Genomic DNA, 26,216 nt, shown 5'->3' on the forward strand with positions numbered 1-26,216 from the left:
GGAAAACGTTTTGAGGTCTATTCAGTCTAATTTTCTTTCAAAAACAGCAACGGTTCATATGACTGTACTGTCATGTACCCTAACCAAATCTGCTAGACTTTATTCAGGGATCTCCAATCTATTTTTATGCCACGTGCATCCATGGTTTTTGAGAAATTGTGAGGCTCTTGGTAAGAGAGAGTCCAGTTATGATCACCATTCTTTACCCCCTGGTCTCCATGTCAATGTGAGTTTTTTTATAAAGCATGTTTCAGTAGCAAGACAATTCATAGTGCTGTACATGAACAGAACATAAGAAAAGAAAACATACAGAGGAAAGCACATTGCAGTGGAATAGTAGCAGCAGGCTAAGCTATAAGACAAGTTGGACTACAAAATAAAACATTTACATTCAAAGTCAACTCTAAACAAATAGATTTTTAAACTTGATTTGAAAAGAACTCAGGCTTTCAGCACGTTTACAGTCTTCTGGGAGTTTGTTCCAGATAGGTGGAGCATAGGAACTAAATGCTGCTTCTCCATGTTTGGTTCTGGTTCTAGGTATGCAGAGTAGGCTGCAGCCAGAAGACCTGAGTGGTCTGGAGGGTTGACACACTGATAACAAGTCTGTGATGTATTTAGGTGCTAAACCATTCAGGGATTTATAGACTAACAGAAGTATTTTAAAGTATATTCTCTGAGATACAGGGAGCCAGTGTAAGGACTTTAGAACTGGGTTCATGTTCTCTACTTTCTTAGTCTTAGTGAGGACGCGGGCAGCAGTGTTCTGGATCAACATTCTGGATCAGGCAAACCTGTGTAAACACTGTTGCAGTAATCGATTTGACTAAAGATAAATGCATGGATTAGTTTTTCAAGATCCTGCCAAGACATTAGTCCTTTAATCCTGGAAATGTCCTTTAGGCGATAGAAGGCTGATGGAATGCATTTAAATTGTCTTTAAATGCCTTTGAACCAGTACAAGCGCAAACCTTCAGACTTTGCCTAATACCAGCATGTCCACACCATCCTCACAGGAAGACCCCGTTGCGAGTTTCAAAGGCCGACTGTGGCACAGGAGTTAGGGAGTTTGTCCTTTAATTGGCAGGTTAATGCTTTGATCCCCCACTTTGACCAGCTCAGTTGTTGTGTCCTTGGGCAAGACACTTCACCTGAATTGTGTGCTGGTGGTGATCAGAGAGTCTGGTGGCAGCCTCACCTCTGTCAGTCTGTCCCAGGGCAGCTGTGGCTACTAACAAAGCTCACCACCATCAGGATGTATGGGTGAATGACGAACTCTAGTGTAAAGCGCTTTGGAGTCATCAGACCTGATAAGGCGCTATTCAACTATGGGCTATTTACCATTCGAAGATTTAGGTCTCAGTCCATTACTACACCAGATTTCAGGCCTGATTAGTGGTTATTAGCTGAAGTAACTGAAGCTGTGTGCTAAATCCTGATTGCTCCTCTGTTGGTCCAGAAATTATTACTTCAGTTTTGTTTTTATTCAACGCTATAAAATTTTGGCACATCCATGCATGGACTTCGTCTAGAGCAAGCAGTCAGGCAACGCTGCAAAGCCAACAGCGAAGGCAACATCTGCACACATTTGAATGTCTCCTCATATATCATCCCCCTGCCAACTAGTGAATGGAGAAACCTTTATCGGAGCTGGTCGTTTCACATACCTTTGTATGTTTGGTGGTTTCATTCCTACTTTTTGGTACAAATGGAGCTATCCGACACAGCATGTTGCATATCACTTATGCATCAATTCCTACTTTCAAGGAGGACGTGTTAATGTCTGATAACCAACCATTTAAAGTTGGTTGTAGGGAATCTGCCCTGCGATGGACTGGCGACCAGTCCAGGGTGTACCCCGCCTCTCGCCCATTGACAGCTGGAGATAGGCACCAGCGCCCCAATATGGATAAGCATGTTAGAAAATGTATGGATGGATGGATGGATGTTGGGACTCCTTTAAGTAATATCCTCAAGCAAGTGTTCACTCAGATATTTTAGTTTGATCTTGTAATGGTTTGTTTAGAGTGAACCCGTTATTCAACCAGACTCGGAGCTGCGCTCAAAGAAAAAGGTTTATTAACAGACTTTGGGGGGAAAATAGGAACACAATCCGGGGTTAACAGGTGCTGGACTCCAAAAACAGAAAACAGGTCGGGCAAAAACAGACAGGACATCAAAAATATAGCAGAGGCTGGGAAGCTCTTACCGATCACTTCAGTGTAGGGAATGAGTTGAGACGTTCTCGCAGAGTGCAGAGAACTAAGGCAGGAATAAATAGGCGTGCAGACAGGTGAACAGGGAGGGACTAATCAACGACAGGCAGGTGGAAACAATAATGACACTGACAGATTGATAAAACTAAGACCGAGAAAAAAACTCTAAGCACAGAATTAGAACTAATACAAGGACCGGATTACTTAAGACAATATAGACTAAACCCTAAAACAAGACAGAAAACTACAAAGGAAATAAACCCAAAGGCATGAGAGAAGCAACATAATCAAATACCAAAACAGAACATTACAGATCTGGCACCATTATCTGCCATATTTTAGTGTTACTGGACTCAAACGAAGACAGGAACCTAAATTAGTGGCAAAAGGGTGTTTTTTGTAAAAGAATGATTATAAAAGATTTTCATAAAATGACTAATCTTTGAGATTTGAGCAATCTGTGTCCACCTGACTTATAAAAATACATGTGCAAAAAAAAAAAAAAAAAAAAAAACTAACATGCAAGGACTTTGTTTTTGCAAATGAACCACCAAGGACAAGATGGTTACGCATCATTATGAAAAAGGCAAAGGAGACTGACCAACCTTGGAGAAAAACTTTTTCTTTTGGTTTATAATAGCATTAGGTAAACATGAGCGGCAAAGTAGTGTTTGTAATCGTCACTGAAGGTTTAACTGGATTCTTGCGTCTGAAGACCAGTCAAATAAAAAATATATATATAGAAATTATTTTATTTGGACAGTCTGCAAACTTAGATGGCACAGATGGCACCAACCATCTGTCAGAATCCTTGGTTTCATTTTTCATAAAGATTTCAAATTTAAGCCTCACATTAGCAACTTTATCAAAGCAGATTTCCTTAAGCTGTGATCACTGCCCAAGGTTTAGGCCTCTTTACCACACCAGTCACCAAAAAAGCCTCTGAAAACATCGGGTTGAGCATGATATTCTTGCTTTTAGCTGATTGAATCACTTGTATAATATTTTATTTGCTCACTAACCTGTTTTTAAACACCTTGTGCTTTATTGCTGATCTAGGTACTTTTACTTTGCTGTGCTTCATCTGTTTATATTGTACCTGTAAAGCACTTTGGTTCAGCTGAGGTGGCTTTTAGATGAGCTTAATTTAAATGTGTAACTGTAAGGTTTGTAAATGATTTTGGACAACGGTGGACTGATGAGTGCATCACCGGTGACGTTGTTTTAGTGTTTGCCAAACGAGCCAAAGACTAAAAATATGCTATAGTTTTACCTCACACAGAGGGTTCCACAAGTCTAAGCAAATTTACTTGGCAAGTCCATCACTTGACAGCGTTGGGACATACGAGACAAACAGCACTTAGCCACATAGGTGGGTAGAGTAGATAGAAATGTACTCAAGTAAGAATTGCTTTAAAATATTTGTAACATATTTTTACTCGAGTAAAAGTAAAAATTAACCAACCAATAAAACACTCAAGTAAGAGTAAAGAAATGTTTTGTAAAAAGGCTATCGAAGTGCTCAGTAACTGATTGTAACATCTGATTTAATATTTTTTTAAAACATGATAATCAGACCGACAAAAGTATACAGTAATGGACAAATTCAGGTATTTTAAAGACACTGAAAACATTAAAATATCTATTTTTACTAAGTAATATTCAGGCAGAAAGAAACACGTTTCAAAATCCAGTTTAGTCTGCATCAACATTATACAACTAAAACCATGTATTTATTAGAACAGTGCAAACTTACACCATCACAATATACTGTTTACTGCGTGTTCGCTTGACCTCCAAATGGTGCAACGAGCTCAGCAGAAAATAACAATAAAGCTTGTGGACAAACAAGAAGTCTCACTTTATCGTATGGAGGTTTTTTCTTCCTGTTAAAGGGGAGTTTTCCTCTCCACTGTCGCTTCATGCATGCTCAGTATGACGAATCAGGAGGAGTGAATGCTGCTTGTCAAGACTCGATGCAATCTGTTGGATTTCCTTAGATATGAAATCTTTTGACCAATCTGTCTGGATGATATGATTTAATTTTACTCTGTAAAGTGCCTCGAGATGACGTGTTGTGAATTGGTGTTACATAGATAAAATGGCATTGAATTGATTGTCACTTAAAATATGTTTGTTCTACATTCTGTGAAGTTACTTGGGGTGGGCAGAGGATCCAGAACTATTTATCAAGTAAGAGTAACTTTACTTCACAATAATTTAACAATTTTCACCGTTTTTTTGTTCCACACTTTGGTCAATGTCTGCTGTTATTAAAGTGCTTCATGAATAAAGTTGGCTTGGTTTATTCAAATAAATGTTAAAAGTAGAGTGCAGTAAAACTACTCATAAAAGTACATTTTCTTCGAAACATTTTTGGAGTAAATGTAAAGTTACTACTCACCTCTATTTAACCCACATATCTTTAAACTTAAGTAGTATTTAAACTCTCCAGTTACCCTAACATTTGTGCTTGTTTTATGAAATGTTTATTTCAGGATCGGGAGAGATCGGCAAACACAAATAAGGACTCAAACACTGTTTCTGTTAGAATATAGGGCACACATTTATTATTCCCCACAGAACACATCAACAAAAAACAGCAAGGCAAGCACTTCGCAGACACGCAAAGTAGCAAGCACTTGAAGCCTGGCAAGCTTTCAAACAGTCGTGTTGTTCCATCTCTTACCATGGTTAGGACTGGGAAGTTGGTCAGTCCGGGTAGAGCACAATCCACGCGGCCGGGCGTCCATACAACCCACGGCTGACTTCAACGACTGAGGGCGGTCCCCTCCTTTTTATACCGATAAACAAAGTATCAGATGGGAGCGAGAGTGGCCACTTCTCCCTCCCATCTGAGCTGTTTGTCCCGTTTCCAAAACAAAAAATGTTCCCAGCATCTCAGTGAAGTTTGTGAAGCAAAATAATATTGCAAACTCAGATAATAGCGCAAATATAAGCAAAATAAGGAATACAGAATCAGTCTTTCCCACAACACATTGTCATAGGTTCTTCTCACCACAAGTTAAAACAAGTTATAGCAAAATAACACATGTTGTTCTTACAGACACGAGCATATATGTTGCTCTTAGTTTAAAACTAACCAGTTTTTCCCAAAATACATTGTCAAAGAACAAAAATAATTCTTTAATATATCAGTTCTTTTGGACCTTAGGAAGATACCAGAGTACCTGGAGAAATCCTACACCCGCCTATGGAGATCATGCAAAGACACAGAAAAAGGCCAGGCGTGGTCTGGATTTCAAAAAGAGGAGCTTTTTTCTATCAGGCAACAGCTGTAATCACTGTTCCCCTGTGCAACCCTCATTCCACAGTCATACCATGATTAAATCTTTATGTTTACATGCTTCCAACCACAGTAAGTTTTATTACCAAGAGAATCGCCTCACCAACTTGAGTTAGGTTACCAGCCTAACATCTGTCACTCCCCCGTCCTTCTGCTGTCTAATCACATGGCCTCATTAGACCCCGGCTCCTCCATTAGGGGCCCATGGCTTGGCACAAAATGGCTGCCCTCAGGCCCTCCCGCTGCCTGTTGGAGGGCTGTGAAACAGTGAAAGTGCTTTTGTGATGTCTCCACTGCCCCAGCAGATCTATCCATCACCTCACCGTTTATCACACTTGTCCGCTGGCAGGCCTATCCATCAGAGCCTAAAGTGTGTGTGTGAAGGGGGGGGGGGGTGTTCTGCAGTAAATAAAGGAGGAGCACAGCAGGACTGCAGAGGAGGAGACAGTGGGCGGGAGGGAACAAGAGTAAAGGGAAGAACGGGAAATAATGTCAAGAGAAATGAGAGAGAGAACAAGTGAGGTGAGGAAAAAACAAGAAAGGAAGATGAGTTGTATTGAAGGTTGCACTGTCCGAATGGGATATAGTGAGGTGGAGAGGGAAGGAGATGACATTCATGAAAAGTAAATTATGGAAATCATCCAAGTTTTGGTCCAAGCTCAGTAAACCAGGCATCAAGGAATTTCAGGTCCAGCCAAGGAACATCTTCTCTAGACATCCCAACATGATCTCTTTCCGAGTCTTTCAGAGTCTTTGAGTAAGACTCTGAGATAATGGAAGCCCTCTGCTAATCTTGAATTTTTTGCAGTGCGGTTGCAAGCGTGCACGGGCGATTCTTCACACATCTGCCACAGATTGTGCTGCATTTTAAAATTTTAGCATTGGCGTTCCTCAAGGGTTCCTCAATTTTTTTTTTCTTACATATATAAGTAATGTTTTTAGCAAGTTCACATCCAGCTGTGGTTAATTGTTAGGCAGATGATAAAAATATATACACGTTAACATCATCTTGATAATATACTCTCTCAGGTCTCCAGTTGATCTTGTAAAAAGTTATTTGACCAAGCTAAAACTGGTACATGAAATGTTGAATGTATGGTTTTCACGCATTCTGAGTTTATGAATGCCTAAATCTTTGCAGTTTGTAAACTGCTTACTGAGCTGTTTTACCATAAAATGCAGGCTGCCTTGCAAATATACAGGAGCCTGTTGGTTTCAGGTCATTAGATCTGTGGACTTAGCACAGGAAGGTGGGTGATACGACGGCAAAGATGAGCTGCCCTTGTCTGGTGATGACGGCATCTGTGTGAGCCAGAATATGCAGACGACAAGGTTTTAATAAAAAGAAATAACTAAATCATAACGTGCTTGGTGAATGTCCACCATGTGTGTTTTTGTGAGGCAATTGTGTTTTGTTTTTGTGTTGTGGTGCTGTACTAAAGTTGTTTATATGTATATCTATGTTTTTTTTTTCTTTCTTTCTGGAAATTGCTTAATCTTCCTGGTGTCTGTGCCGTTTTGTTAGTTACCCTCAGGTGCCCCAGCTTTTTTTTTTTCTCCATGACTTCAAAACATCTTAAGTCACTTTGCCATTCAGGAATCCCCCTCTTTAGCATATGAACTCCTTGGTTTCTGTCATTCTCCGTCAGAGACTCCGCTTACCTGTTTTACTTTATGTTTATCCCAGGAACCATGTGTTTTTTTGTTTTTTTTTGTATTTAGGCTTTCAGTTCTTGGGCTTCTTAGGTTGTTGGCACTCATTTTATCTGCATTCTGATCCTTCACCACCACATATGCATGTAACACAAGGTCCATAAAATGTATAAAGCTGGTAAATACATGACAATTTTTCTTCAGCTGCTCTGGAAATGTTACAATTTATATCCTATGTATCACATGCAAACTAACAGACCCCAGATTCTTTTTATGACCACTTTTTATGCTGCCCTACCGCCAAATTAGTCACTTTCCCATTGGACTTTTCTTTTTGGATCTGGTTCAAGATTGGCACAGATGGGAAGAAACCCTCAAACTCTCCAAATCTAACTTTCCTCAAGGTCCCTGGTCTCAGCGACTAACCTTGTTTGAAAGCCAGAAATGTTGGCGCTGTCTGGAAAAATGATTACTTACAATAATAAATTAGTCGCCGCTGAAATGTATCAGAGGAAACGCTGATTTTCATCACTTCATCTGGCCTCCATCTTCAGGGTCAGAGTTCCCAACACTTGCTGACAGAATAACAGAGCCGACCTTCAGCAGTTGTGGGAGCTGATGTCCTCCTGAAATGTCAAGCTGAATGTCGGGCTGTGATGAGGGCAGAGGTCGGCACATCCACCTCAAGTCGCTGGACTGTTGCTAAAATAAGCTTCGTTTGACATTCATTGGCCAGGTACACACAGTTCACCTTTCCTCCGTCACCATGGTCTCTATGCGTGTCCACTTAAGCACTTCTGCTTTGACTGTGGAAGACGAAGACATGCCTGCAACACAGAGATCTTCGATGTAAATACAAATTTGACATCTTTAAGGCAAATTTGATGAAACCTCCTGCTACTGATTTTAATTAGGGCTGCAAAGTAACCTATAGCTCAAAAGGCAAGGTGATACATTATGTTGGGTTTACATCATGACATATAGAGAAAATTAGTCCCTTTTTTTAATTTTCACAAATCCATTGTTTGTTTGGTTTTTTTAATAAATCCATAAGCAGGGTCAAATAATTTAGTGCAGTTGATTTTATTATACCTGTCTCAAATCATTTTCACTTATTCTATGAAGTAAGGTGCTTTAAGGGCCTTCCACGTCAACGCTGTTATCATCCATGCATTTGGCGGACCAGTGATTGCTTCTTTAGATAGTTTGGTTGTTTTAGGCACATGTGAAAGTCCATCCAAACTCTGGTGCGGACCAGCCAAGCAAACTCTGGTCAGCCTGATTATGTGGACCCCGGTTCTTGCAAGGAAACCCTGGAGCGGTTTCCTTACAGTAGGAAAGCAAACTGACTTTTCAGTGACCTAGAGCAAAAATGTGAATCAGCTTGGAGGCAGTGATACACGAGTTGTAAGAGATTTACACAAAAGGTGTGTAAATATCTTACTTATAGCTCCTTTAAATGTGAGAACAAAAGAAAAGAAAACAGCAGCAATCCATAAAAGGAAAATACTTTTTTGGGTCACAGGATAGAGAATCATTTACAAAAAGTCAGGTGTATTTCTAGCAGCATTTCAAACTGTTTTCATGGTAAACTTTAGCAGTTATTTCTCCAGCTACCACCATCCCTCTGAAACAAATAGAATACTTGGACAGGTAAATGGAAAGCAAAGGGGGGGAAAGTGCTGAGTAAGCGATGCTCGCTGAGAGAAGTTTTTCCTACCATCAATCCTCTCTGAGCTTCTGGCTCCCTTGCCTCGTTAGCTAATTGAATAAATGACAGATTGTCCTCAGCTCCCTGTGAGACCCTTAGCTTTGCCTTTTATAAACATCCAAAGGTTCTTTTTAGTCATATCTGCCCTCACATCCATTTTTATGTTGTGATTGCATAAAAATTGTTTTTTTTCATGGATTGATGTCAACAGACCTAGTTTAGGCAAAACATTATGACCACTGATAAGTGAAGCACGTGACACAGATTGTCTTTTCATACTGTCTCGTCAGTTGGTGGGATGTATTTAATTCAGTTGAATAACTTGATGATCAGTTGTAGCTTTTGTTCTGAAAATGATTATGTAAAACTCTGAAATAAACGTGGTGCTTTGTTTTAGGAATTTAAACACAGTTTTAAATTAGGCTTAAGGACAAATCAGTAGATCTCTCAACGAAATACATTCCTAAATATAACATGTGATTTTTAAGATGACTGAATGCTGGACAACATCGGGGTGACCATATATAGAATAGAAATACCTTTATTATCCCACAATGGGGGAACAGTAACAACACACAGGCAGGATACACCAGAGATACACTAGATTAAGAATTAGCATAAAAACAGCTAATTTAAAGTTAAGTTCTAAAGCAAAAGAGATTGCACTTATCACAAAGGGGGGAAAAAAGAAAAATTGTGCAGTTATTAATTGGGATTAATTGATACACGCCATATTCAGGTGAGAAAGCATTCAGTACTTCAAAACTGAAACGTAATATTCAAGTTAAATAGAGGAAAGACAGCAGCCGATTTTACAGGACAACATGAGGAAACTATGCATTATTCATGTTTGTACAAGCAAACTCCTTAGAGTAGCAAAGGTATTCGTAACTTAACATTAGCATCTGAGTTTAAATGATTCTTTATCAGATTAAGAACCCGTGTAACCATTAGCATGTTCATAAACACTTATTGAGTCTCTTGTGAGAAGTAGAAGTTTAAAAGCAGCTGGGAGGAATAACCTACGAAGGCGCTCCTTTGAGCAACTGGGATGCAATAAGCTCTCTCTGAAAGAGCTCTCCAGCTCTGCAACAGCTACATGCATGGGGCGGGAGACATTGTCCATCAATGAGGTTATGTTTCTTACAGTCCTGCTGTCTCCCTCCACCTGCCCTGGGTTCAGGGGGGAATCCCAGGACAGAGCCGGCTCTCCCAATGAGTTTACCGCAGCAGGTAGAGTCTGCTCTGACCCTTTCTGTAAAAAGCATTGTGGGAGAGGATTTAACCTTAAAAAACAGACAGACAAGACCAGACACCACAACTTCTCTTCAGTGACCAGCAGGGGGATTTGTTTATTCTGGACTTACAATCATCTTCATTTCACAGCAGTCCCAACAATCCCAACAATATGGGGTAACTTTCAGCCTTTATAGGGATACAGTATGACGTGAATGGGAACATGATATCTTACTGTGTACAGGCACTGCTCTGGACCAAAAGCCCTTCCTCCCTAGTTGGAGGGGTGTGTGTGTGAAATGGTGTGTGTGCTGCTCTTCCATTTCTAGGAAGTCTTATAAACAGACCTTTAGAAAAACACAGAAACAGAGTAAGAGCCAAGAGTAGTTTAACTAAAGTTCCTTTGGCCTTACTTTACCTTGTTGTGATTCAGTGAAACATTCTAGAACTAATCATTCTTTGGGCAGTGATTTCAGTTATTAAGACAAACAGGATTCAACCTTGACAATATTAAAAGATCAAGCGGTTCTCTTCAGTTCCATATTGATAAATTCCTCCATACATCCCCCCTTGGCTCACTTACGTGAGCCATATCAAGGGGAAATCACACTGGGAACTATAAGAAAAATGGAATAATGTAAATGTGGAGTAATAGAGGAATATAAAAGGGTAAGAACACTTGCCAAAAAAAGAACAAAGAAAAATCGGTAATGTATGGTCGTAAATGTAGAATAAAATAAAAACATGCACTCAACTATTTACGAATGTACAAAATGTCCATTGTTTTTCCATAGGCCAGTTATTTCTGACCATATGCAACCGAAAAATCCCTGTTGCTGGTATTTATGTGTTTATTCAGGGTAAAAACTGTTGCAAGGACCCCTCCCCCACGGGCGTCCGCCAGCCGACCACCTGACCGACCAGCATGGCTCAGAAACCCAGCCATGGTACTCACAATGTGGTCAAAAGACATAAACATCTTACAAATAACAGGAAAGAAGACAAACATATTAAACAAAATGAAAACAATTCAGAATAGTATAATAGCGTCATTAAGTTTCTATGGTTACCACCCAAAAACATCCACCTAAAATCATGCCCATCATACACCTTATCATAAATCAAAAACTTCAGGGATTTAGCATAGCATAGATAAACTCAGATTTTATAACATTTGGTGGGATTGGCAGCGTCGTAGTGTAGCAAAGTTCTTGTCCTCATGTCGCTGACACCGTATGTCGCTCTCCAGGATCCTTTGATTAAATTGCACTGCTTTCTCACAGTCCTGGTGCAGGGCCCCCTCTGTTGCAAACATCACGCCTCTGAGTCCCTTAGTCCAGCACACAAAGAGGGACCCCGCCCTTCTACGTCCCTGGGTTGCCCTAAGGAGACAGGAAAAACTAACCAGTATCATATATTACAATGGTTCCCCAGCTCAGTCTTCACTAGTCTCATGATGATATCCTTCAAATGTCAATGGGGCTAATGTACATTTTCTTTAACATTGATGTTTAGTGTCACTAATTGCAGTTGGTCTAATGAAATCACTGTTTCATTAGACCTGATGAAGTTTTTTTGAACTACAGAACACCATGGCTGTTTTCAGCAGAAGCTGATTTAATGTTTGAGTGCGGTGGCATCTTCATGGAGGTAACTTCTCTCCTCCCCTCTGTGGTGCAAAGAAAAAAGGTAATGGCTATAGATGACGTTGGTGTGTCAAGGGAATGTTGTATTGTGTGCCCACCTGTGTGTGTGTTATTGTGTGTGTATGCTCTGGTGGTGTGTCAGCCTGAATTAGCCTCCATGTGACATGGGCCTGGCACACACTGCTGCCTGCCCTCTGCCCACCACCGTGCATATGTGTCCTAGATTATAATTAATAAGTAGCGTGCCAATCATGCTTTAATCACAATATCTCTGCATTTAGGGGGCACAAAGGGGTCAGATGCATCTGGGCCGCGGGATGGCCAATCTGGAGCAGCTAATAAGATACGTTTGCATCTGTGCATCCCTGATGGACTCATTTGAGTGTTGGCGGTTGCAGCTGCTCAGGTAAACCCGGGAGACTGGTCTGTTTTTTATTTTATTCATTTACTTATTTATTATCTTTCAGGAGAGGGGAAATCACTAGTAGCTGAAAATTGAAACGATAATTTTAATTTTACTTACTTCCTTGTTAGCTTGCAAGTGAAAGACCTTTGATAATGAACAGTACATGATAGTTTATTTCCATATGAAAGCAAAACCCATTTTTCAATATTTTCTTTTTTTAAATTCCTACTTTGCCAGTAAAGTAACTTGCCATCTATTCTAACAGCAAAAAAATTCCAGACTTCAATTCCAGATGCAAATCTGCAAAGTTTGGGAACATGAAGTCAGCTGAAAAATCCACCACCCCCACCCCCGGATGGTGTCACAGCTTACAGAACGCCAGACCATATGTACCGTCCCTAACAAAAAGAGAACAAAAAGTTAAATGTTGAAGACTGGTCATCTTTGAGAAACTTTCTAGTGTTAATCTGAAAATGTGCCCATCTGGAATCTGTTTCAGGGCCTCAGCTAAAGAATTAAATATATGAATGAGTCCGCTGCCTTCCATGCATTGAGTCTTCCCGATGTTCTCTGGAAATCAGCTGTCTCATGTCTCAAGGCGCAGATACACCAAACTGTCTGATCCGACGGAAAATCACGTTGTAGCAATTAGATCTGTTTGAAGTGAATAGGGCCGGGCAGACCCCTTTGCGATTCTCTGAAACTGTGTCTGCGTAGCTCCTACTAAGGTATACCCCTGGTCTACCTTGGTCGGAGCTATGTAGCAAATACGGGAAAGTCATGAGTCAGACAGGAAGACAGACACTTTGGCAAAGTAAAACTGTGCTTTTTTTTGTCTCTCTTATTGTGTCTCTGCTCTGTCTTCTCTAACCCCAGTGGGTCGAGGCAGATGACCGTTCACACTGAGCCTGATTCTGCCGGAAGTTTCCCTTCCTGTTAAAGGGGAGTTTTCCTCTCTACTGTCGCTTCATGCATGCTCAGTAACGGGGATTGCTGCAAAGCCATCAACAATGCAGACGACTGTCCACTGTGGCTCAACGCTCTTTCAGGATGAGTGAATGCTGCTTGTCAAGATTTGATGCAATCTGCTGGGTTTGCTTAGATAGAAAACTTTTTGACCAATCTGTATAATCTGATTGAATTTGACTTTGGAAAGTGCCTTGAGATGACATGTATCATGAATTGACGCTGTATAAATAAACTTTAATTGAATCTCTATGGAAAATTCAAAATAAAATCTCCAAACTGCAAAGTAAACGTCGTGGAATTTCTAGGCATGTTCGTCCCCATTCAGGTTCATCCCAGAAAACACACAGCTCAATCAATAATCAGTGAAACTTTTCAATAAACAGTGTACTTAACCATGGTATGAGCTCAGAAGTACAGAAAACAGATAAAGTGAAATGCCTATCTTCTTTATGCTTGTTCGAGCAGGAACTGCAGCTTTACAAAGGCTGTCCAGATTGTTTTTGCAGGCGGAATTTCTGGAATTTGCAGTATACACTCTGACGTAAATATTTGCAAGTCCGGTGCTCCGTAGAGGGACTCTCTATGCAGCCAGTAGGTCAGGAAAAGAATCTGTACGGATCATTCTGTCGAATTGGACAGTTTGGTGTGTCTTGGCCTCAAATGCCTGTTCATCTGGTGAGGTGTAGATTTCCTAACAGGAGTGTTGTTAAGAGATCCAAGCAACCAAAGCAATTATTGTGAACATTGATCGAAGCCTGTGTTGTCCTCGCAAGGTAAAAGGAGCAGCCTTTTAGTCTGTGATGTTCTGGACACCTTGCTACATGCGCCTGGCGTTTGTCGGGTCATGGAAGAATACCTGGATTTTCTGATTTTGCTGTATGGCACGGTTAGGGTTGACTCAGCTGAGTGCCTAACTGTCCCCACACTTGAACCTTGCATGTTTTGTCCTCAGCATTGTGCGTACCTTATTGGTCATCCAGGGTTTCCCATTTGCCCTTGTGGTGAAGATCTTGTTTGCAGAGACATTCTCCATGCAATTCTGGATGTTCTGGATGGACATTAACATCCCATATCCTGAATTATCAATATTCAACCAACAAAAACTTACAAAGTGGCTTAAAGACAACAAAGTCAATGTTTTGGGGGTGGCCATGGCAAAGCCTTGATCTCAGTCTCATGGAAAGTATTGCAGGTAGAGTTGAAAAGGGGTGTGAGAGCAATGCATCCTACAAACCCTTATTGGTTATTCCAGTTCTGTTAGGAGAAAAATGACAAAATTCCAGCAAACTACTGTGAGAAGGAAGAACATCCAAATCTTTTGATGTAACTCAGACACCTTTAAGGAAATTCTACCACGATATGTATGGAAACTATTGACTTTGATGAAAGTTTAAAGGTATATAGCCACATAATATGCTTACAGAAAAACAAAAGACCAAAAACCCTTTGATCATGATAAAACAAGGTTATCTACACCAAGACTATCTTGATAGTGTTTTGATAGTCCTTTTTTAGCTGAAAGATAATTTGCTCTCAGACGCCGCTAAAACAATCATAATGCCAGTTTGCTTAACTTATAATCCAATTGTAAATAATGCCGGACCAAGCCTCGCAATGCCTTGCCCCCAGGACAGCTGTGGCTACTAACATAGCTCGCCACCGAGAGGGTGTGACTGTGTGTGTGAATGACTGATTGTAGTGCAGAGCGCTTTGTGGTCTTTGGACTAAAACGCTATACAAGTACAAGCCTTTTACCATTTACAATCTAAAAGATTCTTTCCATGCTTTATCGCACAGGAAGCTATTCGTTGTGATGTGGATGAGAATTAGTCACCCAGCAGACAGGCGTGTCATTCCTACAGCACTGCATGTGAAGTTTTCCATTGTCATATGTTCACATTTGTACTTTGTAAAAAAGATTTTCTTTGTGCTGTTCCTGTCTTTTTCTTTCCCTGTCGCAATGACCCTGGTCTGTCAATAAATGACAGTACAAACAGTAAAAGCATAAACGTGAAATGTGTCCAGTCTCTTACAATCAATCCCCCACTCTAAGGTGTAACTTAAAATTTACAATATAATTGTCGTCAAAACGTTAGCAATACATCAACATTGACATCACTAAGAAATTTGACTTCCTTGTTCATACACAATGACACAAAGACTTGTCATTCGGATGCCACTGTTCAATGATACAGATATTTACTTTTGAAAGATGAATTAAGGATTTTGAGCAAGAGATTGACTTTTGCAAGTAAGCCACGGTGTTTTGCTGTCGAGTTTGATTCGAGAGATGTACCAAAGCGACCGATAAAAAAAAAAAAAAGGAAAATCTTGTGAGGGTTGAAAAAGAAAGAGTGATGTGGAACGTCATCTGCGGAACCCTAGTGCGCTGGAATTTGTTTCCACACGGCTGTGTTTATGGAATTCCCATTCATTTCCTGGTTGCGTTCAGAGCGTAGCTGAAGACCCAGAAGCCAAGTGGTTTTCACAGCTCGCACTGAATAAATGTGGATGTAGCGTCAAGGTTTTTCTGCCGACAATGATTCCTTACACGGTCAACATCAAGCTCGCGGCTCGGACGCTGACTGGCACGCTGAACTTGCAGAATAAAACAGCCGTTGACTGGTGGGTACGACACTTCCGCCGTTAGCATCATTGCTGTGTTGCTATTTAATTCAGCCGCTGTTGACAGAGCGAATGCTGTTTTATTGACTTTGGCTGTTTCGTTGTTGTCCGGGTGGAAGATAAACTAATTGTCAGTGTCGACGTGCTTTGACAGCGCAGAATCATGTGCCGACAAGCTGTCATGCAGGACGTTTGTGTGTCACGTGATGTGGCAGTTTGATCGCACCGATTAAACCTGACGACGTGTTATATTATGATCATTTTTGTAATCCCTCTGCTCAGCCCCTTCCCTTTTATGGAGCAGCGGGCTGCCACTGTGCTATTTCATCACTCCTTCCATTTTATTTTAATTCGTAGCCATGTAGTCCTACGTGATATCTTTGTGTTGATTCAATCAGCGTAGCCTGTGCACGTCTCAACAAATGTTCCGCATTTTATAGCAGAAATTAAACCAGTGGAACATTTTGGACACTATTTTTCACTGTTATAAATAAATCTGTTCCTGGTAAGAATTTTGTACATGAACAGCAGCAATTTGAACTTAAGGGGGTCTATAGGTTAGAAAACATCTTCCTTTTTTTTTTTTTTTCTTTTTTTTACAAAGGGAGTCAACTCTTTGATTTAGTTCAACTTAATTTATTTTAGGGCTGGACGACAATTCGATAATTATATATATTGATCGATAGGCATATATCGATGATAGAAAAAAAGATTAAATAAAAAGTTCAATAGAATAGGTTAATATTACAGTCATTACATCCTCCCAACCAATCACAAACGCAGACCTATGAACACACACACCAAGCCCCGCCCCCTTTCAAAGAGTTCAGAGCACCTGTTCTTCTTTTCATCTTGCAGTTTTGATAAAAAAAAGTTGGTTGAGTAAAGGGTTGAGTTTGAATTCAGTGTTTGTGTGTTCCTTATCTAAAAATAAGTCACTAAGCAACAGCATAAAATGGCAAGGGCTGCATTAAAATACATGTTTTGAATTTGTTGATAATTACCGGTATCAATCAATATGATTTTTATTTTATCGATATGCTTTTTTTTCTGTATATCGTCCAGCCCTAATTTATTTCAGTTCAAACTTGTTCAGTTAATTTCAGTTTATTTATGTCCCACCAGTAAAGACACTTTCCATGAGAAACGGGCCTAGTTCATTTTACTGTGACCTAGAATCATTTCGACCCAAACTCTGTTCATTTCAGTCCAATCAGATCCGATTCAAACATATAGTCAGATGTGCATTCAAAGTACACACATTCCAAATGTAATCCTTTTTTAAAATACATTACAGATAAATTCAGTCGGTCTAGTCATGCTAGCTGGAGCAACGCTAGCCAAGGTATCACTGATTGTTGCACAGAGTTGAGAATTTTTCAGCAATCCCTCATCCTGAGCAAGTATGCGGCAACAGTGGAGAGGAACGTTTAGTAGAAATCAGGTTTCTAATGTGATGCCATGTGCCTTTTAACATGTAAACATGACCAGATTGCTTAACTATTGCAAGTTTTTGAATTTTTTTTTTTTTACATCAGGCAGACCACATTCAAATTCTTTGCAAATGAACAAAATGTATGTATTGCTAAAAAGGTGGATTTTAATACTTTTATGGTGATGTTTCATTTCTATGTGATCTTTTTCATCAAATAAAATACCCATTAAGGGCGTTTGCAACAGACTCTCAGCGGTCTTTACTCACCCACATGTACTTGTTTTTTATTTCCTTTATCCATCCTCTGTTTATTGTCCATATCCTACAGGGGATGGCAGGGACTAATAGCGCAAGGATGTCACTCCAGTATTCTCATAATTGATCCAAAGACTGCTCAGACCATTCAAGTACTGGAGAGGCACAAAGCAATCGTTGTCAAGGTGAGTTTTTCTAAGTTGTTGTTAAAATGAATAAAAATCATCTTAAATGTTCTGCTTTGGTGGAATTTTTCAAATTTGTCTCGGGATGGGATTCTGCTTTTACATGGGGGTGAGTTACATTCTAAACAGGAACTTTCATTTCATGGGAATTTGCCAGGATGTCTTTTTTTTTTTTTTTTTTTTAATCAAGCATTCGTGATTTATTTTCTCAATACGTTACAAGTATTTGGGTCAACGTCTATGTTTTGTGCTCGCAGGTGAAATGGTCAAGAGAAAACTACTACCACAACCTGAGCTCTCCCTACTGCCTGCGGCTGGCCTCAGGAGACGCGTCAGGCAAGATCATCGTGTGGGACGTGGTCAGCGGCACAGCTCACTGCGAGATCCAGGAGCACTCCAAACCTATCCAGGGTGAGGCTCTTAATGAACATGATCATGAAGCTCTAACTCTGTGTTTTTCAACTCGCCACAAGAGACAGCCCTCACTCTGGCAGCTCTTCTGTCAAACTGTTGCTCTATCGATAGGCGATTTCTCTGCAGCAGCGTTTCTTTTACTGCTGCTCTGCCACACTCTAAGTCCTTCCTACTGTTTTGACCCTCGTCTCCCCCCGTCTCTCTGTGACAGATTTAGAGTGGCTGTGGAATCAGGATGCGTCTCGTGACCTCCTCTTGGCCGTTCATCCTCCCAACTACATCGTCCTGTGGAACGGAGACACCGGCACCAAGCTGTGGAAGAAGAGCTACGCTGAGAATATCCTCTCGTTTTCATTCGACCCATTCGACCCATCTAACATGGCATGTAGGTTCAACAGCGGGCCGGAGCTGTCAGACTCTGTGTTCTCAGTTTTCTTCTTCTTCTTCTTCTTGTTTTATGGCGGTTGGCAAGCAACTTAATGATGTGCATTACCGCCATCTACTAGAGTGGAGTGTGGATCGGGATGCTATGTATATATATTCTCCCACAAAAAATAAATAAATAGATATATAAATAAATATAAATATAATGATAATTACATAAATATACGTATATCCTTTCTATCAATTTTGTTTTCTTAAGGTAGCTTATCAAATAACCAAAATACTCAGAAGTAGAAATTTTTCCCAAAATATCTTTTAAATTTAACTGTAATTTATTTTCTTGTAATTGACGTAATAATTCTCTTCTCTCCATAGAATATTTATAACAAACCAACAAAACATGCTCCACCGTCTCCCCTTGATAACAAAAGTCACAAACTCCTGTTGGATGTTCTCCGTTTTCCCATTTTAGCTGGTACTTATTGTCAGGAGTCTTGGATTTACTGTCCTTTTAATGTACTGCGACTACATAAGACTTTATGAAAAAAGAATTTGAGATAATTTGGTGAAGATAAAGTAGATTTTTCATTAGACTAAGTGGTTTTAGTCCTGCTCTCAATCATTACTGGACAGAAAACAGTTCTGGCTTTTAATATAAAGCTTCTTCTTTTTTACGTTTCATTTGAAAACAAAATATTGAAATAAGTGTTTAGACCCTTTGTTATAAAAAATATGTTTGAAGCTGAAATCTTTTAAGTAAGACATTTAAAGTTTACAAAGCCCTGTGGTCTCCATTTTTCAAAAAATGTAAAAACAAATTTGAATTAACAAATATTAGAATCAGGCGTCTCTACATAGATTTTTAACTGATATTTTAACAATGAAACTGTTGGTAAAATGTAAGTATTTGTTTTTATAAAAAGCAGGAAGAATTTATATTTCAACAAGTGCCGGATGCAAAGTTGCCAGCAGACTTAATTCCATGAAACATTGCTTAGTAAGAAGATATAGAATATTTTTTTTATAATTTCTGTTTTGTTTCTGCTTTGGCAGTGCTGACCAGCGAAGGAATCGTTTTTATCACTGATTTCTCCCACTCTAAACCACCGAGCAGCGCTGGCAAAAAGGTGTACATCGCTAGCCCTCACGCAAGCCCAGCGCACGCCAAACCTGCGCCTGCCGCTGCCCCTGCACCCACCGGTGCCAAGAAGGCCCTTAACAAAGTCAAAGTGCTCATCACCAATGAAAAGCCCACGTAAGTACAGTTAAATTTTATTTATATAGCGCCAATTCATGAAACATGTCATCTCAAGGCACTTTATAAAGTCAAATTCAATCAGATTATACAGATTGGTTCAGATTATACAAATTTATTTCTAAATCCAGGATGAAGACGTCTCAGCCTAAATTTCCAGGTTTTGACAGAACTACAGGGTTTCCTCTTGGATTTTTTTAAAACCGTGATGGTGTCATCATCCTGTTTCCATATTTGTTCATACATTTGGGACCCAGGCTGTAGGGAAGCTTTAAATGTGTTTAAAATTACCTTTTATAAAATTAATTCTGAATTTTATTACATTGCCTGAATCCAAACTACATAAAACAAAGTGTACCAAAAAGACAGCCATTAGAGGCACACAAAGTGAACGAGGTGAATAAGTGATTGAAGCTGTGTGTGAATCAAATTCAGGGAATTATTTTAGTGCAACAGTTTCAGAAAAAAAAAAAAAAAGACTGTTTTGAATACTATATGTACGTGACGAGGCAGCAGCAGCTCTGGTGTGCCTGTGAGACAGCGCTGAGGGAAGCAGGAACCCTCATAGCAGCTCTCGCTGCTGCCTCAACACAGTGATTCCAGAACAACTTGTGCTTTCAGTAAAGTTGCCATTAAAACACAAAAAGTTGCTAAAAGTTGTTGTTGCTGGTCGCTTTTTGAAAGAAAATTGCTAGAGGTGTCTGAAAGGCCGCTAAGTATAGCAACATAGACGATAATGAGCATCAGTGGACTGTCCTCTCTAGTTTTCCTTCCCTCCTGAGAGCACCGCAGCACAGTAGCTGCTAACAGCTTCGCAGCCAGACAGGAAGAAACAGGCGGTGTTGGTTTATCAAAATAAAGTACATTTTAACTTTTCATGATGTTTAAATTGATTTCAAACTCGGATTATGGTTAAGTGCGCAAATATAGGCTGTACATAATATAGGATATATATATATCTCATATACTTGACCTTTTTTTTTTAAATACATTTAAAAAAACAACAACTTAATTCTGAAGGGGTTGTGGCTTTTAATTTGCTGTGGCGATGCGCCACGATCGATTACATGTAGCAGAAACCCTGAACTATGAAGGTTGAGTAAGATTTGCTTTCACCAAGAGGAAAGGAACTTTGAGTTGTAAAGTTTTCCTTTCTTTGTTTGATTCCACCGTAAGCACAAGGGAATATAGTTTATTCCAACATGGCTGAACCTGAGCTGTTTTGCATGCAAATATGAGAAAAATCATCTGTCTTACAGATGTGCAAAGCTGGTTGAGGCATACCTTAAAAGTCCTGCTGCTGTTATTGCAGCAAAGGTGGTTGTGAATAGAAATGCACAGTCTCTTCTCAGATTATTTGTAAAAGATGCAAAGAAAACACATGTATAATTTTACATTCCCCTTATAAATGTGCAGTACTTCTGTTAGTTTATCATATTAAATCCCTGAAAAAATGCACAGAAGCTTGAGTTTGTAATGGGACAAATATGAAAAGGTTTTGCAAGGCATTTTAAATACTTTAATACTTTAACCCTCACAAGGTGTTACAGTTTTTATCGGTTGCTTTGGCGCATCTCTCGACTCATCCTCGAAGCAAACAATTCGTACAAATATTAAAACACCACAGGTTACCTGCAAAAGTCAATCTCTTGCTCAAAATCCTTAATTCATCTTTCAAAAGTAAATATCTATATCAGTGAATGATCTGAAAAATGAACCTGTTTTCCTTCCTGCTGTGCGACGCTGCAGTGCAGAGGCAGTGACGCTGAACGACTGTCTGCAGCTGTCCTACCTGCCGTCCAAAAGGAACCACATGCTGCTGCTTTATCCCAGAGAAATCCTGATCCTGGACCTGGAGCTCAGCCAGACGGTGGGCGTGGTGGCCATTGAGCGCTCGGGGGTCCCCTTCACCCAGGTGACCGACTGCATATGCTATTGCTGAAAAGTTTGACAAAGTGATCTCTGTCGGTCAACGTGCGTCTTCATTCTCAATGTTCTCTTGGTACATTGCTAGTTTAATCACATTCTAGTGTTAGTTTTACAGCCATCAGTTATTTAGGTCCTAGAAGCCCACTGTGTCTGCTGTGATTCAATTCTCTGCTTTTATTCTTCACTGTGAGATCGCATCAACGTTGGATCTGCAGCTTCTAAATAATCTGAATAACTCAGTTTTGACATGGGTGATCAGATCATTAATTCTTCTTAAATGAGTGTTTTACATATCTGTGAAGGAATCACTGATATTTATTAATACTAAATGGTTATATTCAGTTTGAAAGCACACCTTTGTATTTTAAGTTAAAACATAAGGACGTAGGATTTGAGCTAAAATTCAAACACCCTCAGCAGTAAATAGGTTTATTCTCAGGTTTGTTGATCTGCTGTAGATAAGTGCATTCAAAGATGACCAAGCATTTAAAAACACAGTAAAACGCTACAGAAGGAGCTTTTAGATTGGTTTCTTTAATCAGCTTTTCCAACTTGGTTTTGAAAAGATGAGAGATGAAATGCTTGTAATCATTTTGCAAGCCTGGATAAGTTTGGAAAAAGGACAAACTTATTTTTTTGTCAGTCTCAAAAAATGTCAGAAATGTCAAAGATTCTTGATGTAGTCAACCTTTATTGTGTCCGCGGCACAATTTGTTTTGTAGACAGTGGTGAACAAATCAAACAAATGCGGCAGAAAATACATTAACTCTTGAAGAAAACTAAAAACTTGGAAAAAATGCCCTTTAATTTGAATGTGCATTCCTTTCTATGATTTAGTTTTTACCACAGAGAATCATCTTTTATTTACCCAAATTTTTTTTTCTTTTCTTCTTCTTCATTTTAGGTAATACCTTGCGCTCAGCGCGACACCCTCTACTGTCTCCATGAGAACGGTTGCATCACTCTGCGGGTGTGCCGCTCAACATCTGCTCAGGAGGAAGCAGCAGGTAGTGAAATGGAAACTCTAGCACCTGAAATCCTGAACATGATTCGCTGTAGTTATTTTCTACTCAGAAACTAGTCTTACCCCTTAGCGATCTTCCACTTCTTGCTTTGTCGTTGTTCTATGAGCAACTGTTCCAGGCCTATCTTAGTCAACCTCTCTCTTCTCTTGATTTAGTCTCCCTCACAGACACTTTGATTATTTCACTCACATGTCTTTTAGTTTCTCATATTCACCCATTCATTTATTTATCTAGCCCTTTACAACAGCCATTCTGATAGCCAAAGTGCTTTATAAAAAATTATAAAAAAACAAATATTATGCAGATGACTCCCCCAGATTTATCTCTCACTTAAGAAGCCAAGGGCTTCTTATTAGATTCACTGTCTAAATGTCTTAATGATATAAAGTCCTGAGGTGATGGTATTGAGGTGGCGCATCTGACATTTCCAACATAGATCTTGGTTCTCTGGCACAAAATGTTCAGCCGATTATCAAAAATCTGGGATTTAAGATTTTCAATTCAATTCAATTCAATTTTATTTATATAGCGCCAATTCATGAAACATGTCATCTCAAGGCACTTTACAAAATCAAATTCAATTATATTATACAGATTGGTCAAAAATTTCCTATATAAGGAAACCAGTTGATTGCTTCAAAGTCCCGACAAGCAGCATTCACTCCTGAAAGAGCGTAGAGCTACAGGAAGAGTCGTTTGCATTGTCCATGGCTTTGCAGCAATCCCTCATACTGAGCAAGCATGAAGCGACAGTGGAAAGAAAAAACACCCGTTAGCGGGAAGGAAAAACCTCCAGCAGAACCGGGCTCAGTATGAACGGTCACCTGCCTCGAGCAGAGACACAACAAGAGAGACAAACAAGCACAGAAGATAGATAGATGCAGATAAATAAAATTCAAAGCCAGGTTAGGGCAATTTTAAAATAGAACTATTTTTCTTTGAGGCAGCTAGATAAAGTAAAGTTATTTATATCAAGACAGCTTTTTTGAAACAGTATTCCATTCATTTGTTACATCTAGGCTGGAATACAGTAACTCACTTTATCTTGGGGTTAGTGATGCAGCCATCAGGCGCCTACAGGTTGTGCAAATTGCTTCAGCATAACCAGAACAAGGTCTGAGCACATTACCCCCATTCTGAAATTTCTGAAATGTCTTCACTGGTTACCTGTGTGTTTTAGGACCATTTTAAAATTCTCTTTAAAGAAGGGGGGTGGGGGGGGGGTATTTTTATGTTGTATCCCCAAATTCACACAGCCCTTTAGGCTCTACACGTCACTGCGTCTCACTATTCTGCACAGCCTAGATGGCTATAGAAAACCAATAGGCTATCTGGGAACAGACTGTCCGGTAATTTATGTGCAGTGATCCCAGGTTGAGGCGGTGAGGGGAATGGAAACAATTCTTCTTTTCAGTTACTGGACCAATTGAAGCCTGTTGAGGGACGACTGAGAGACACCAGCACAAACAGCATTACAGTAATCAGCTCTTGAGCTGCTAAGAGCGTCTATAACCTTCTCTTAAAGGCTTAACCTCAGATAAAAGATGAAGGGAGTCAAAGGTCCATTTGACCACTGAATCAACTTGTTTGTTGAATTCACTGATTTGCCATTATGTCACGTCTCTAAATCCTTACTATCAGACCCAGAACAGAGTCCCCAGGAACTCGTTTATGACCTGCGCTCCCAGTGCGACGCCATAAGAGTCACCAAGACGGTCCGGCCGTACCGGATGGTTATTTGCCCCGTAAACGAGAACAAAGCTGCGCTCATGGTCAGCGATGGAAGAGTCATGCTCTGGGAGCTGAAGGCACACACTGGACGGTCTGCTGCCAATCCAAGGTAGGCTACGTTTAAAATACATATACAGAATAAATCGATGGCTAAATGTTGACTATTTTAAAAGGTGAATGAATTAAAAACAAACAAATCCTATATTTTGTTGTCACATTGCAAACGAGGCCTTCGCCACATTGTTCATTTGCAGAAACAAAAGCGAATTACTTTTTAATTAGATTTCCTCCGGCTCTCCCTCCTCAGCTCTGGGCTGTCGCCGCTCTACTCCCCCGTGTCGTTCTGTGGAGCTCCTCTGGGTCCAAACCAAAAAAGAATCCAGGATCTTTGTCTCAACAGCATGATCGGTACGACCGTACACGACACCTTCGTCACCATCTGATATGTTAGACCAGAGGCTGGCTGAGGTTTAAAGCGTCTGTCACTTCCCGACTCTCACTGCGTTGAAGAGTGATTTCAATAATTTAAAGTATAGGTACAACAACAACAACATAGAAATTTTGACAATCGATTGTTTTTTTATATATACAGTAGCTCTGCTGCTAAAGATTTCCATTTAAATAGAAGTTTATTTAACATGAAATAGCCTAACAAGTCAAGTTAATGACTTAGTTATAGATTAATATGTAATATACATGCAATAAAGCACTAGGGCTGCAACTAACGAGTATTGTAATAGTCGACTAATCACAATTATCTTTTTTGGATGTTCTCCATCATGATTTCAGTTGCTTGTAAAAAAAATATTTATGACTCGCCTGTTCTTATCTACACATACCTTTTGAATGCCTCTTTATTGCCTCAGCATTTCATAACTTAGCCATATCTTGATAAACCAACCAAAGGCTACTAAGTCGTAATTATGAAGTGGTGCACAACTGTCCAGCAAATGTTTTTGGAGATCTGGATAAGTGTGCAACTTTCCTGATTTTTCTTTAGCTGTAAGGAAGCACAACAATTCCTGCCTATTTCCTTTTTAAAGGAGAACAAGCTAGACTTGCAATGTCCTGCTTGCACTGACAAATGCTACATAAGCTGTCATGGCTTCTGTGTGATTGATCCAGGTCAGACTCTGCTCGGTGGTGAAGCTCCTCCTCCATCATCGAGCCAGCAGGAGGTCCAACTCAAGTTCCTGCTCACCGGCCTCCTGTCCGGCCTGCCGCTGCCGCCCTTCGCCATCCGCATGTGTCCGCCTCTCACCACCAAGAACATCAACCACTATCAACCCCTTCTGGCTGCAGGTGGGCAGGAAAGCGTCAGCGTAACATTTTATGTGGAGCACAGCTCTCCCTCTGCCAGAGCTAAGAAAATGAATGACTTCATCAAACCTCCTTGGAGTTTCTCATCACATCAGGTGTCTGGAGTTCAACGGGGTTGTTTTGGGGGATGGGTGAAGTTCATGCAACGTTTCAGTGCAGCGTTCTCGTTTGATTCTGTAACTTTGTCTCTGAACAAACTTGCAACCAAAGTGTGACCCGGGGACTTAATTTCAAGAAAGATTTGTCCGATCAGCGCTGGTGGCTTTTTGCAGATGGAAACGTTTAATTTTTGATTAGGGTAAATTTGTTATCGACAAGTTTAAAATCTTACAGTTGAATGTTTAATTGAATGTTCAGGTACAACACAATACATTATTCTTTAATAAGGCACACTTTTTATATTTTGCTTTGATTTCATAGTAAATAGGGGGACTTTTACTCAAATGCAGACTTTGGTGCATTGGAATAAAATGGGCTAAATACAGTTTAAAATGTTTTTGTAAAATGATCATAT

General features: G+C 39.9%; 1 protein-coding gene across 1 annotated transcript in view; it reads left to right on the forward strand.

The window, feature by feature from the left end:
* The first annotated feature begins 15,560 nt into the window (after positions 1-15,560).
* wdr11 (WD repeat domain 11) overlaps positions 15,561-26,216 on the forward strand; it is a 33,810-nt gene continuing 23,154 nt past the window's right edge. The window contains exons 1-10 of the mRNA XM_036126162.1: positions 15,561-15,769; positions 17,533-17,644; positions 17,902-18,055; positions 18,270-18,443; positions 19,496-19,697; positions 21,447-21,612; positions 22,531-22,633; positions 24,293-24,491; positions 24,690-24,790; positions 25,508-25,684. Coding sequence (XP_035982055.1) covers positions 15,684-15,769; positions 17,533-17,644; positions 17,902-18,055; positions 18,270-18,443; positions 19,496-19,697; positions 21,447-21,612; positions 22,531-22,633; positions 24,293-24,491; positions 24,690-24,790; positions 25,508-25,684 — 1,474 coding nt within the window. The 5' untranslated portion in view covers positions 15,561-15,683. The remainder of the gene's footprint in view (positions 15,770-17,532; positions 17,645-17,901; positions 18,056-18,269; positions 18,444-19,495; positions 19,698-21,446; positions 21,613-22,530; positions 22,634-24,292; positions 24,492-24,689; positions 24,791-25,507; positions 25,685-26,216) is intronic.

Source organism: Fundulus heteroclitus, chromosome 22 (genome assembly GCF_011125445.2).
Source record: "Fundulus heteroclitus isolate FHET01 chromosome 22, MU-UCD_Fhet_4.1, whole genome shotgun sequence".
Classification (NCBI taxonomy): Eukaryota; Metazoa; Chordata; class Actinopteri; order Cyprinodontiformes; family Fundulidae; genus Fundulus; species Fundulus heteroclitus.